The sequence below is a fragment of the Trichomonas vaginalis genome, chromosome III (genome assembly GCF_026262505.1).
Source record: "Trichomonas vaginalis G3 chromosome III, whole genome shotgun sequence".
NCBI lineage: Eukaryota > Parabasalia > Trichomonadida > Trichomonadidae > Trichomonas > Trichomonas vaginalis.
In genome coordinates, this window is record NC_067205.1 from 1,803,191 (window position 1) to 1,817,713 (window position 14,523).

Genomic DNA, 14,523 nt, shown 5'->3' on the forward strand with positions numbered 1-14,523 from the left:
ACTTGTCACTAAAGTCAAGAGTATCTGGGTAACCATAATTTTCCTTAAGCATTTTTAAGAATTCTTGGTTTCCTTGTTCTCTACTTCTTTTATGTCCTTGCTCTGTTTGTGGTTGTGGTGCTGGGATTTTGAACTGTTGGTTGTGGTGCTGGAGTATTTTGAAACTGTTGGTTGTGGTGCAGTGTTTTGAACTGTTGGTTGTTGTGTTGGTTTTTGGTGCATGCCTGTGTCCATGTGACGATGTAAATGTTTTAGGTAGTCCTGGTGCAGGTGCTTCTCTTGGAGGGTTTGGTGGTATATAAGTTCCACTAGCTAGTATATAAGTCCACCAGCTGGCACATATGTTCCATCTGCAGCATAATGTCCTACCTGACTTTTCGTTTTTAAGAAAGCATTTACTAGGTCTGTTTTGGTCTGTTGTAACTTTTTTCTTGACTTTCCACAACAGTTGCTCTAACGGCGTCATAGGCACTTTTGAACTGCCTGTCTCGTTGCTGCATCTGTTATTTCGTCATATTTTGTGCTACTTCTCTTAACTCGTTGTCGAAACCTTCAGACTTCAGTTTCTTTCCAGATGAGAAGTCGTTCACTAGTTTCACCTTACTATGAAGAGCTTCGAAGGCGTTCTTAAAGTCAGCATTCATTAAAGCTTCATTTGAACTGTCTTCATCCGCTTGTATTTTTGTCCTTATTGACCCTATAAGTTGGGCTGCTTTAGCGTTGGCTTGGGCATCTAACCAGTCATTATTAGCTTTTTATATTCTGCGCTTTTCATTGCCTTTTGCATGGCTGCGTCGTTATTTTACTTTCTTGTGCTAAGTTTTCATACTGTACGGTTTGGTTTTGCAACTGTAAAAGTTTTTCTGCCTTTACATTTGCTTCAACTTCTTTTTTATACTCATCGCTATCCATATATGTCTTCAGGGCTTTTTGTTTTATTTCTTCATCTTTCAGTACTTTATATTGATAGTATGTTTTTCAAATTTATAACATCTTGTTCCATTTTTGCTACTTCTGCTGCTTTTTCTGACACTTTTTCGCATATTCCTCTTGTACTTAGTTCTTTCAGTTGTTCTTCTTTCTTCTTTTTTCTCTATGTTTAACTCATTGAGTTTCTTTGTGTGTCTGTCATATTCTAGTTTCTTTTCGTTTTCACTTATTTGTTTTGTATGTCTATGTTTGACTTTTGACATCTGTTATTTGATTTTTGAGTGAACTCAAATTCATTTGACTTTGAGGGTTATAAGCTGTTCCGTCTGCAGCTCCACCATAGCCTGCCATTTTCGCTAAAAGTGCCGCTCTTAAACCTCCACTCTGTGCACCAATAACTCGGTTTAAAAGCATAGGGTTGCTTGACATTTGTTGCAACATAGTGGGGTCATTCATCATTTGTTGTTGCAACTGTTGTTGTGGTGTCAGTTTTACTATGGGATGTTTCAATGCTCCCTTCCTCTTACGTATATTCTAACGTAGCTTACGTGGCATTTTAAGTGAAGTAAAAAACGGTTTTTGACAGATGTTTATATGACACTTTTTGTGTCGCTTTTCACAAATTATATATGTTTTCATGTTTTGTCACCGGCTGGTCGGCTGGGGTTCGGTCCTCCTCTTGGGTCTTGGGCAAAATTCTTAGGGCTAGAAGGGGCGCAGCCCCTGGAAGCCCTCCAAATATAAACTTCATTTATACTAAACATCTTCAGGGCTAGAAGGGGCGCAGCCCCTGGAAGCCCCACTACCTTTTTTTTTTTTTTTTTTTTTTAAATGTTCAACAAAAAATAAACGTTGTTAAACCAATTACTGAAATAAAAATTTTTTCATCTGTTGAAGAATTTAATGACTATTATGCTAATAATAAAAAATTATTTGAAGAATTGACAACGTGTAAATTGAATAAAATGTTTAAAGTTGATGGATTCAAAATTTCAAAAATAAAGGGAGTGGTTAGTTTGAAATCTATTCCTCAATCAAGAATCACCTCATTAATGAAAATTGATGATTTAACGAGAGAGGGTCAAAGTTGCTATTTGTCACTTTTCCACAAGAATATAATGGGGAAAAAGTTATCATATAGTTGATCTCATTCACTGAGGTGAGAGATGCATGTAGTGTAATGTGATAAACAGTGGGATTGCTGCTCTAAGTCCTAGGTTCGAGACACATTGGCTTCATTTTTCTCTTTTTGATTGACGTAAACTATTCAATTTTTGTGTTCTCCATTCAAATTTCAGAATTTTTTTTGCAGATTTCACGCTACATTCGAAGTTACCTTTTGTAACAACCACCACTGCCTACGAAAGACGAAAGTGTGTCACGATTTCACCCGGAAATCCGACGGTTGTTTAAGAGTATGATTTAACAAAAAGAATAGAAGAGATTGAAGAAAGAATAAATCAAAAAAAAAAAAAAAAAAAAAAAAAAGGTAGTGGGGCTTCCAGGCACTTCGTGCCTTCTAGCCCTGAAGATGTTTAGTATAATTGAAGTTTTTATTCGGAAAATTGTTAGTCTTCTGGGTCGAAAACATTATATAATGTGTCGCTTTTCACAAATTATATATGTTTTCATGTTTTTGTCAAGACTTCTTCGTAATGAGTGTAAATGACCAAAAATATAATTTAGGTGAAGAGGTGAGATCTCACCTCTTTTCTAACCTCTTTTCTACCCTCTTGAATTTTCATGACTTCTTCGTAAATGTTTTGTCAAGACTTCTTCGTAATGAGTGTAAATGACCAAAAATAAAGTTTAGGTGAAGAGGTGAGATCTCACCTGTTTTCTCACCTCTTTTCTCACCTCATGAATTTGTCAAGATTTCATCGTCATAGGCACGGAGATAGGACGGTTATTTTACAAAACTGACAACACTTTGACCGAGTAGTTTTTTGAGCTGAACAAATAGTGTCATATAAACATCTGTCAAAAACCGCTTTTTAACTTCACTTAAAATGCCACGTAAGCTACGTAAGAATATACGTAAGAGGAAGACAGCATTGAAACATCCAATAGTAAAACTGACACCACAACAACAGTTGCAACAACAAATGATGAATGACCCCACTATGTTGCAACAAATGTCAAGCAACCCTATGCTTTTAAACCGAGTTATTGGTGCACAGAGTGGAGGTTTAAGAGCGGCACTTTTAGCGAAAATGGCAGGCTATGGTGGAGCTGCAGACGGAACAGCTTATAACCCTCAAAGTCAAATGAATTTGAGTTCACTCAAAAATCAAATAACAGATGTCAAAAAGTCAAAACATAGACATACAGAAACAAATAAGTGAAAACGAAAAAGAAACTAGAATATGACAGACACACAAAGAAACTCAATGAGTAAACGTAGAGAAAAAGAAGAAAGAAGACACAACTGAAAGAACTAAGTACAGAGGAATATGCGAAAAAAGTGTCAGAAAAAAGCAGCAGAAGTAGCAAAATGGAACAAGATTATAAATTTGAAAAACCATACTACTCAATATAAAGTACTGAAAGATGAAGAGATAAAACAAAAAGCCCTGAAGACATATATGGATAGCGATGAGTATAAAAAAGAAGTTGAAGCAAATGTAAAGGCAGAAAAACTTTTACAGTTGCAAAACCAAACCGTACAGTATGAAAACTTAGCACAAGAAAGTAAAAATAACGACGCAGCCATGCAAAAGGCAATGAAAAGCGCAGAATATATAAAAGCTAATAATGACTGGTTAGATGCCCAAGCCAACGCCAAAGCAGCCCAACTTATAGGGTCAATAAGGACAAAAATACAAGCGGATGAAGACAGTTCAAATGAAGCTTTAATGAATGCTGACTTTAAGAACGCCTTCGAAGCTCTTCATAGTAAGGTGAAACTAGTGAACGACTTCTCATCTGGAAAGAAACTGAAGTCTGAAGGTTTCGACAACGAGTTAAGAGAAGTAGCACAAAATATGACGAAAATAACAGATGCAGCAACGAGACAGGCAGTTCAAAGTGCCTATGACGCCGTTAGAGCAACTGTTGTGGAAAGTCAAGAAAAAGAGTTACAACAGACCAAAACAGACCTAGTAAATGCTTTCTTAAAAACGAAAGGTCAGGTAGGACATTATGCTGCAGATGGAACATATGTGCCAGCTGGTGGAACTTATATACCACCAAACCCTCCAAGAGAAGCACCTGCACCAGGACTACCTAAAACATTTACATCGTCACATGGACACAGACACAGGCATGCACCAAAACCAACACAACAACCAACAGTTCAAAACCCTGCACAACAACCAACAGTTCAAAACACTGCACCACAACCAACAGTTCAAAATCCAGCACCACAACCAACAGTTCAAAATCCAGCACCACAACCACAAACAGAGCAAGGACATAAAAGAAGTAGAGAACAAGGAAACCAAGAATTCTTAAAAATGCTTAAGGAAAATTATGGTTACCCAGATACTCTTGACTTTAGTGACAGATATAAAGAAGCTATTAGAAAGTTCAAGGAAGGAAATACTGACCCGAACCTATTTAGCTTTATGGTTCAGCACCAAATGGGATATAATTTCAAACCTGGAAAATACAAGCTCGCTAAGGGATATGATTTAATAGCATATCATCCAAATGACATGGATGAATTTACTCCGAGATATTTGGTGTCAGAGATAAATGATAATTCAACTATCTTCATGAAACGCGTAAAAAATAGAGACGGAACGAAAGAAGAAAGGTTATGAATGCGGATGGCTTAAATAGGGAACTTGTTAAAAACGGTCTCGGAATATATGAAATGCCACCAGATGAGGTACAAGAAACTCCACAGGAAGAAGTTCAGATACAACCAGACATGGAAGAAATAGTTCAGCAACAACAGCTAGAAGAGCCTGAAGGAAACGAACAAGTCCCTCCTTTGGAAACTAACTTCACAGAACTAGATGAAGATTTGGAACAGCCGAAAAATCTTGACCCTCAACAAGTGTATGCGGAGAATATGGAATCTTTCCAAGAGTCTAAGAAAAATTCGGCTGACATAGTAGAAGAATATCGAAAAATGTTCGCCGACATACAAAGACTCCAACATCAGATGAAAATATTCAGCATAGAATGGAAGTACTGAAAGAAAGTGTACGCAAATACAACAATCCTTTTTACTTACGACCATATAACGTTCAATCTTTGGCTGAACTCGGTGAAAATAAAAGGTTAAATTTCAACAAAACATATAGAAATGAAACATTGTTTAAAGTTCATTCAGAACCTAACCAATATGGAAACAAACCTACTTTTGTTTCTGCAGGACTATGGAACTACAATGAGATGGGGTCATAAAGCTAATCCGGATAGGTGGTTCATAAACTTACAACCACAATTCCAAGAAGTTGTAGACGCAATGGAAGTGAATGGTGAACCAGATATAGCTGGTATTTTCAGCGCGGCTTTAATGCCATTGAAAGATATGAAACATGCAGATATTTTGAACCAGTATGAAATGAACATGGCTGATGGAAATATAACACCTGACGTTCTAGAACATTTATCTCAAAAGAACTACACAGAACCATAGAGATGGTATATTTGGTGAAGAGTTTAGAAAGAAAGTTAGGGAGAGAGAAGGAAGAGAACCTATTGTACATGACCTTGCAAACGAAAGTTTACAAAATGTCATAAAAACTTACTTTGCAGACAATGAACCGAGAAGGGATGAATATTTAAGAAAACTCAAATGGACAGTACCAAATGAAATGTTAGTATTGAAAAACATGTTCCTTGACAAAATAAAACCAACTACAGAAATAAATGACGCAAGACTGAAACATTGGGTAAAAGCTTTCCCATTCACAAAAGATATTGTTGGTAACATGGAAAGAAAACCAGAATGGCTACAAAAACATATATTTGGAAACGAGCATATTCCATATGGACAAGCTCTGTTTGAAGAGCTTGAACCGGAAACTCAGGAAAGAGTCATGCAAACAATACGCGAAGACTCAAATACAAACTATGACAAAATCTTTCTAGGATATAGGTTACCTGAGATGGGCGACCAGAGCCCAAAGGCAAAAGGACATGGGAAATTTACAACATACTAGTGAACATGAGGCAAAGATGCAACAACTTGAAGCAGAGGGCAAGTTACCAAAAGCGACACCAAAGAAGAAGAGTAGAACAAAGTAAAGCTTGGTACGAGTGGGTTCTATTATGATATATAAATCCAACTATTCTATATTTTTACCCATATGAAATGTACGCCGCTCAGAATATAACGCCAACAGTTTGGATGCCATGAACGGAAATGTTTCCGAATGGTATAACGAATGCGACAATGCCATTAGAAGGTCAGAAATAGTTCCTGGAACTTACGAATATACAACTGCTGTTTCTTATGGAAACGTAGGTGAGTTTGGAGAAGGTTCTTCAACAACAGTAGATATTGCTTGCGACAGGTTTTCATATTATTTCTATTGACAACTCATTCTTATACGTGGAACAAGACATTGAAATAAAACCTTCTGCCAAGTTGTCTGACAAGAAAGGTTGCAATGGAATTTTCTATGTCGGATACCAATATGCTCCAGAAGTTTTCATGGGATATAAGATATATTCTAACTCTGACTTAGTTCAAACAGTAACATGGGCAAACTATGAATGGTTCGCTTTGAGAAACTCCGTACAACCACAAGCTAGAGAACAAACAGACCAGTATGCAAATATTGAGAAAATAAGAAGACTTGACCCTAACGTTCCAGGAGTTTATGTTAACCTTTCTGGTTCAGATGGAACTGCTGCCACTAAAGTAAAACTGAAACTTAGAGTTCCTTTGTCATCTTTCCTCATCTTCAGGTTTTTAAGATACTTGCCAAACTGGGCAGGAAAAAATTTCTATCGAACTTACTCCAAGCAAAAATAACTTAGTCATTGCACCAACACAAGACCCATTCAGCATTACTATAGCTGAACTGGTGGAGCCAAGTTCTGTGACTTTTGCAAAGACAAAGTTGACTTAGACTTTGGTTTCTCAAACTTCAACAATGAAGTAAACTATTATTTCAATGCTGCTGGAACTGCTTGGGACCCAGTTAAGTTTACATGCGAAAAGTTTGAATGCAAGAGAATAGAAAGCAGACTTGCAGTCTATATGTTGGACCCAGATATTTCAAATGCTTTAGCTGCCAAATATATTGCAGTTCCACTTATGTTCCCTATACACCAAATATCTGTCAAAGACTTTGCAGGTGAAGTTGGAAACCAAAGTGCTGACCCAGGTGCAAGAACAGATATTGCTTTAACAACTGCAATGAAACATGCAGATACTATGTTTGTACTGTTCAGACGAACTATAAATGACTATTCTTGTTTCTACAACCCGGTATTAAATATCATATAAACATAGATGGCAAATATTATCCAAGAGAAGAATATTCTACAGTTGAGGATATGAGGTCATACAACTTGACATTAGATGCTATGAACTTTAACAACAACTTCACAACAACCATTAACCCTGAAATGCAAAGTTCTATTATGCCATATGTGAAAGTATGGACTCATACAGGAGGTCAAAAAACTCAATATACAAATGGAGACCGTTCAAACTTTTGGCTTGGCATTCCATTTGCTGACTCAGAAGACTTTATGGGTGGTATTTCAACTGTTGGTACTGTACAAATACAATATACTGGTGACAGAGACGGTCCAGATGAATTGAAAGCAAAGAAGTTTACAAAACCAATAGCACTTTTCACGGAAGATGCTCTTTTGAAGATTCGTTCGATGAAACCTGCTGGGGCTCCTCAGATTGCATAACGACAGCTTCCATCGAGCAGATTTTGGCAGCAGGTCAGTAAGTTGTTCTTGAACTGACTTCTCTCCGTCAAATATTGACAGTACGCCAGTTTTGACATAATATTGTATTATAAACTTTCCTTTAGAAATATCTGTAAGTTTTGAAGTTATATTTTTGTCTGCTTCAAGAACTTTCACCATTTCAGTTATACCAACTTTCTTTGCTTTATGAAAATATTTTGGTTCAGCAAAGACTGCTATTCTATAACATTTTCCATTGTTTGTGTAAAGAACTATTCTGTCAATGTATTTGTATTGTTTGTGTGTGTAAACTTTGTTCTGCTTCAATTCGAAGAGATACTCGAATACGTCCATCTTTTTATTCTAAGTAAAATGTCATTTCCGAAAAATAGAAGCGTAAGTGTTTCAAAAGGTTTAATGGCGGTGGCAGATGTGAAGTTAAATTCACCAACTCAAACAAACAGTCAAAGTGTTGTTGTCAATGTCAAAGACAGAGATGTTGAAGTGGGGAAACCATACGAGGACGAAGATGGTATAACAATTGTTCCTGTAAAAGAACAACCAACATATCCTGAAGTTAGCAGAGACTTAAGTTCTGTTGCAGATATTCGAAACGACTACCAACAACTGAAAGACAAACTTCAAACTCAGGAGAAGATTTGTCAAGCTTTAAGTATAATGTTAAACTTGGTCGAACACAACCCTGTAAAAGTGAACTCATATGTCATCGCACCTCATGAAGTTTTGAAAGAACTATTGAAACTTTTGACAGAGGCAGACGATATAAACATCAAAGAAATAGAACCCGACATTAGTTGCTGTGGTGTTTCATATAATGTCATTGACAAGATATACGTTATGAAAGGAGGTGAAACGTTGAACTTAAAGTATAGTTTCCCAGACGTCATAAAAATATTTGACGACCACAACATTTCATTAAAATTTATTTGCTAAGTAAAAATGTCAAAACTTCTTGAAAGATGTTTGAAGAAAAATAATATAGACTTTATTTCATGTAAAGGACTTTACACACTTTTGAACGATATGAAAGACCCTGTTTTGTTTGTTCGTGTAGACAAAGGAAAGTTCTATGTCTTTACAAAATATTTGAACTTCTTAGACAGAGAACTTCAAGAAACGCCATGTGAAAGTTTAGATGAAGTTCTTCTCCACTTTCAGAAAAACTTTTAAATATATATAAATGGCAGAAGATATAATGGTTTATACTATTACGACTAAAAACCCCGAGTCATATAATTCTATAACAACAAACTTACAAAGTCCTCAAGGACGGTATTGTAAACTAACCTTAAACACAATGACGACTAAAGCCTGTTTTGCTCTTTTGACACCAGAAGACTTTATTGTTGTGAATGGTAAAAAATACTCCTTTGAAGATACTTACTCAGATATACCACCAACAGGTTTTGTTGACTTATTTAATACTTTAAGGACGGGTGTAACATGTGCTGCAACTAGAGCAGGTTTCATTATGTTTGGATGTCCGACTGAGTTTACTATAAACAATATGAGCTATAATACAAAACTTATTTCTGGTTTTTACTACCAACAGTTTCCTATAACAGGAAAAGGTGTCATACAAGGAATGTCTATTCCATTGACATTAAGCACACCAATCTTATATATTGTTTCAAACTTAGGTTCAAAGTGTTATTCGAATGTCGACAGAAACTATTATGACCAAAAGATACTTATGCGTATAAACAATACTTTCTCTGCTGGTTTGCCTATTGTTCATTCGAATGCAGAATTTTCAACCTTAGTGAACTCAAACACTTTGGCAAGTATAACGTTGACATTAGTTGACGCAAACTTTGTTCCTGTAAAACTTTTATGTCCTATGTATTTGTCAATGACGGCAGAAAGTTTCGAATTGGAAGATGCAACTGGTGAAAGTATTGTATTACAAGAACAACTTCAACAACAAATAGCTCAAGAACAACAAATGCAACAAATGCAACAACAAAGTCAAGAATAAAAAAAATATTTTTTTTATTTTTATAAAAATGTACAGAATAGATGTTTCAGATTTTTATGACTTCCAAGCATTCAGAAATATGTGTCCATTTAGAGACTATAACAAAGCAGTCGAGAATTTGAAACGTTTAGTCATTTATGTCGACTCTGCCCCAGAATGTTATGTTATGAAAGAATGGGATGTAGTCTTTAACAAACCAAGAGCAACAATAGTGTCTGAACAAGAATGTAGACAGAAACTTAAGAAAATAAAAGTTGTACAAGTTGGCATGAAGATGTTAGATGCTTGGGATATCTTATTGTCAAAGTTAGAAGATTTTTCAGTTCGTGGTATAAAGTTCTATACACCTTCTCCAAACTTCTATTCTATCTTCACTGGATATAAATATGAACAAGTAGAATGGAAAGAAAATATTATAGAAGCTTGGTTAGACCATGTCAAAGAAATTATATGCAATGGAAACGAAAGAGTCTATGAGTATATCTTATGTTGGTTTGCAAACATCTTACAACATCCAAGTGCTAAGAATGAAACTGCTCTCATTATAATTGGAAAACAAGGAACAGGTAAGAACACATTCTTTACAGATATTTTGTGCAAACTGTTAGAAGGTTATTCGAATCCGAATATGACAAACATAGAAAACATCTGTGGCAAGTTTAACTCCTCAATAGAGAATATGAAACTTATAGTTTGCAATGAACTTCAAAGTATAGATACAACAAAAGTTTTAAACTCAGATGCTTTGAAGAGTCTTATAACAGACAAAGTTGGAGTTGTTGAAAGAAAGTATAAAGACCAAAGAGTTTGTGAGAATGTTGCAAACTTCATTATGGTTTCAAACAATACTGTTCCGATGAAGTTAGAAAGTTCTGACAGAAGATATGTAGTTGTCAGAACGTCAGAAGCTCATATGCAAGATACAGAATATTTTGACGACTTAGCAGAAACTTTGACATCTGACTTTTACAACCACTTGTTCTCATATTTTATGACATTAGATATTTCTAAGTTCAATCCAAGACAAATTCCACATACCGAAGAGAGACAAACATTGTTAGAAGCAAACAAGAGTGTATATGAACTGTTCATAGATGAAACTGACTTTGAGTGTTTAGATGAAAGGTCATTGTACGATTCGTATAAACAATATTGTCAAGAATATGGTTATATGGCAGCTTCTAAACGAACATTCTTGGCAAATGTCAAAAGTCTTTTAGATGTTCAGAATGGTGTATATACAAAGAAAAATTTTTCTGAGTAAATTTAAAAAAAAATCTTTTTTTATCCGATAGAAAAGATGGCAAAATTCATCTCAGTAAACAAGTACATGTCAGGACTTAAAGAAGAACTAGACCCATTCACATATTTGAATGTTTACTTCTACCATTTTGAAAAGTCTTCATTCAGCAAAGTTTGGAACATCGAACCAGTTAAGTTTGCTATTGTGACTAAAAATGGTGCGAAATTTGAAGACTTAGACATTGACGGTATGTTGACAGTCAAAGAAAATTTTGACAGAAAGTTCTCAAAACTCGAAGAAGGTAAAGCATACAAACTTGTTATACCTTATGAACCAAAGAAAGCAGACGACTATGAATATTATGAGTCTAAAGTTGTAGAAGTTCAAGGTAAATTGGGTAAAAAGATTTTAGAGTCTAAGCCAGTGTTTACTCCTAAAGAGGAAGAGAACATTGACATTGACCCAGAAATGTTCTAAAAATAAAATTTTATTTTTACATGTCAAATTTCTTTTTCTCTGGCTCTGGTTCAGGTTCTTTCTTCTCTTCTTCTACTTTCTTTTCTTTCTTCTTCTTTTCTGGTGGAGTTATGTCAAATTTGGCGCAACTATATTTATGTAAAAGTTCTTTGTCCTTTAATAGCTCTTCTATTCTGTTTTCTATTTCATCTTCAAGAACAGCGCATGTGTCTTCTTTGCATTCTATGAAGTTTTGTTGGACTTCATCTCTCCAAGAGGCGTCATCTCTGTCAACAAGTCTGTCATTGACAAATTTTAAGACTGCTCTGCTTAATGTTTTATGGTTCTTGTCATATTCCCAGAAACAGAACTTTAGAACAAATTCACCTTTCTTGTTTACACTATGTAAGATTTTATGGTCGACAGATGTTTTGCTGTCGAAAAGCTTGTCTCGAATATAGATAGCGAAATCGCTAGACATTTTCTAAAAGATAAAAATTTTAATTTTTCTAAAAATATGTTAGAAAAAAAGTTTGCTGACATTGACAAAAATTTGAGAATGTTTTAAACAAGAACAAGAGGAAGTTAGAAAATGCTCAGATAAAGCCTATACATGAAAAGTTCTTATTTGCTCAGAATGGTATAACAGGTCTAATTGCACCACCTGGGTCGGGTAAGACTTTCACTTATCTTAAAATGGCTGCACAACAACAAGAACTAGATGAGAAGAACCCATTCTATGAGTTAGTTGTTATTTGTAGTACTTCTGGTCAATTTGACCAAACCGTCAATTCGTTCAAAGATATTATAAAGAAGTCTAAGTTAGTATGTATAAAGGATACTGAGTTGTTAGATTGGATAAAGAAGTACCAAAGAAGAGTTTTGAAGTATAATGCTATAAATGAGTATATAAATTCTAAGTTTAAAGACCCAAATGAGGAAATGCAGAGAATATTAGACAAACACCACTTCAGAAACAAACAGAAAGAGATAGAATACATTTCGAAGAAATTGCAATCTTACGATTGGAAGACTTACCCTCATAGATGTCTTCTTATCTTAGATGACTTTGCTTCTCATCCTTTGCTTAAGAATAGAGAACAAGATATGTGTCGAATTCTTAAGAAGCTCAGACACTTTAACATCTCAGTTGTCATTTGTGTACAGACAGCAAAGAGTTTAAGTAAGGATGTTAAAAGAATACTTACTGACATTGTACTTTTCCCTGGATTGTCCGAAGACGATTTCATGGAACTTATGAAAGAGTCCATGGCAGGTAAGTTTGACAGACATGAACTATGGGAGAAGTACAAAGTCATACAAGACCCTCATACTTCTTTCAGAATTCATATCTACGCAAACAAAGTTCAAATTGTAAAAAGTCAAGCTTGAAAAATCTAAGTGTTTAGTCTTAGTAAGTCTGTTGTGGTGCTGGGGCTGTCGGTTCTTCTGGCTTTGGAAGGCATTCAGGAAGAGGAACGTCGGACATTCGTTTGTGTCCTGTCGGAAGGAAAAATTTTTCCTGTCGGAAGGAAAATTTTTTCCTGAAGTTCGACCAAAAAGTTCTCAATTTTCGAAAATTTGAATGGTTTACGGACGAACAACAGAAAAAATTTTGCCTGTCGGAAGGAAATTTTTTTCCAGTTGTCGGGAAATTTTTTTCCTGTCGGATGGAAGGACTCGGAATGTCGGATGGAAGGACTCGGAATGTCGGATGGAAGGACTCGGAATGCCAGAAGGATTTGACAAGCCAATTTACCATCTAGAGCTACCTGAGCCATCTGAAGTCAAGCTTGAAAAATAAATGGTTCATCTACCCTGCTTGTTTGAAGTTGTCAAAATACTCTGTTATTTTTTCCTTTAACAATGGCAAATCTTCTTTGAATGTAAGTATTGTACAACCTTTCATATCATAGTGTGTTTGAGGTAACGTATCTTGAACTATTTGTTTCACATCTTCATTTGGGGTCATTGAAATCGGTAAGTTTTCGCGATAGAACCAATTTCTGTCAGATTTGTAAATCTTAGCAAGGTCGTAAAAGCTTTTGTTGTTTCTTCTGACTAAATGCAACATAACCATATCTTTATCTTCTTCATTTTCCAACTCTTCAGTATATATCATATACTTATAACTCTTTTCCTTTCCTTTTGGTACCGAACGTGGTATTCTTTTCTGAATGCTTTTGTCTTTTGCTTCAATGACTTCATCTTTTGCTTCAAGCTTGTTCTCTAGCTCTTCACGTTCTTGTCTATGAATTTCATCTAACATCATGAAAATATAACAAGCATAACGAGCTGAAGCCCACATTGCTACAGCATTTACGAGAAGTCTATGTACATAATATCCTCTCAAACCAGGAGCCAAATTCTTGCGATTTTCGTACGGAATCTCTACCCTCGGTTTTCCGAGGGTAGCAAACATATGAGGAAATTCTTCTAAAAGTTCTTTTGTCTGTTGGTTTTCAAACCAATGATATGCTTGCTTTGTAGAACGAAGAGCGTTCAAAATACTTTGCATTTGGTACATATCGTCTTTGACCGAACGAATGAGACGGAGTTGTTTGTTAAACTGTATGTACTCATATTCTTCATTTATAGCTTCATGGACTATAACTGTTGTTGTGTTCTCTGTTGTTGACATATTTGTCTTTACATACAAAATAAAAAAATAAATAAAAATAAAACTAACTTTATTTTCTGACTTTCACAAAAGACCAAAAATAAACGCTTTACATGTATTTTTCAGCAACTTCGTCAAATAATTTTATAGCTTTATCTATCTCATCTACTTCAAACGTTTCTTTACCTTTTATGGGAGCACCATACATTTTCTCAAACTTTTCAAGTAGTTCTGTTCTGCAGCTCTCATATCATTAACAAACACAACCTTGACTCTATTGACTGTACTGTCATATCTTAGAGTTATATTATATGTTCTTCCTATCTTATATCTTTTTGTGTTGAAGTCCTTCGGTTTCTGAACGATGTAAAGTAAGCCTTCACTGCAACGTTCCGTATCGAATGAACCATATGTTATGAAGTTATATCCAACAACTGGGTCTAA

The 14,523-nt window shown here is 35.3% G+C and overlaps 8 protein-coding genes and 2 pseudogenes across 10 annotated transcripts, besides 2 other annotated features; 8 read left to right on the forward strand and 2 right to left on the reverse strand.

Annotated features, from left to right (window-relative positions):
• Positions 1 to 1,759: part of a mobile genetic element that runs on past the window's edge.
• Positions 1,760 to 2,392: 633 nt separating this feature from the next.
• Positions 2,393 to 14,523: part of a mobile genetic element that runs on past the window's edge.
• On the forward strand, positions 3,516 to 3,763 carry TVAGG3_0622780 (protein of unknown function, DUF4106 family; the record flags this gene model as incomplete). The annotated part of the gene is made up of 1 exon (XM_051240421.1): positions 3,516 to 3,763. A coding segment is annotated over one exon (248 nt), but the record flags the coding sequence as incomplete, so codon positions are not given.
• On the forward strand, positions 3,786 to 4,615 carry TVAGG3_0622790 (protein of unknown function, DUF4106 family; the record flags this gene model as incomplete). The annotated part of the gene is made up of 1 exon (XM_051240422.1): positions 3,786 to 4,615. A coding segment is annotated over one exon (830 nt), but the record flags the coding sequence as incomplete, so codon positions are not given.
• TVAGG3_0622800 lies at positions 6,542 to 7,272 on the forward strand (annotated as a pseudogene). The gene has a single exon. A coding segment is annotated over exon 1 (731 nt).
• Positions 8,179 to 8,636, forward strand: TVAGG3_0622810 (protein of unknown function, DUF4106 family; the record flags this gene model as incomplete). Its single annotated transcript, XM_051240423.1, has 1 exon — positions 8,179 to 8,636. A coding segment is annotated over one exon (458 nt), but the record flags the coding sequence as incomplete, so codon positions are not given.
• TVAGG3_0622820 (uncharacterized protein) lies at positions 8,963 to 9,760 on the forward strand (the record flags this gene model as incomplete). The annotated part of the gene is made up of 1 exon (XM_051240424.1): positions 8,963 to 9,760. One exon carries the CDS (start codon positions 8,963 to 8,965, stop codon positions 9,758 to 9,760), a length of 798 nt encoding a protein of 265 aa, XP_051087011.1.
• Positions 10,674 to 11,024, forward strand: TVAGG3_0622830 (Poxvirus D5 protein-like family; the record flags this gene model as incomplete). The annotated part of the gene is made up of 1 exon (XM_051240425.1): positions 10,674 to 11,024. The coding sequence occupies one exon, from the start codon at positions 10,674 to 10,676 to the stop codon at positions 11,022 to 11,024; it is 351 nt and encodes a 116-aa protein (XP_051087012.1).
• TVAGG3_0622840 (protein of unknown function, DUF4108 family) lies at positions 11,160 to 11,480 on the forward strand (the record flags this gene model as incomplete). The annotated part of the gene is made up of 1 exon (XM_051240426.1): positions 11,160 to 11,480. A coding segment is annotated over one exon (321 nt), but the record flags the coding sequence as incomplete, so codon positions are not given.
• Positions 11,497 to 11,940, reverse strand: TVAGG3_0622850 (uncharacterized protein; the record flags this gene model as incomplete). The annotated part of the gene is made up of 1 exon (XM_051240427.1): positions 11,497 to 11,940. One exon carries the CDS (start codon positions 11,938 to 11,940, stop codon positions 11,497 to 11,499), a length of 444 nt encoding a protein of 147 aa, XP_051087014.1.
• Positions 11,977 to 12,851, forward strand: TVAGG3_0622860 (annotated as a pseudogene). The gene has a single exon. A coding segment is annotated over exon 1 (875 nt).
• On the reverse strand, positions 13,273 to 13,986 carry TVAGG3_0622870 (KilA, N-terminal/APSES-type HTH, DNA-binding family; the record flags this gene model as incomplete). The annotated part of the gene is made up of 1 exon (XM_051240428.1): positions 13,273 to 13,986. One exon carries the CDS (start codon positions 13,984 to 13,986, stop codon positions 13,273 to 13,275), a length of 714 nt encoding a protein of 237 aa, XP_051087015.1.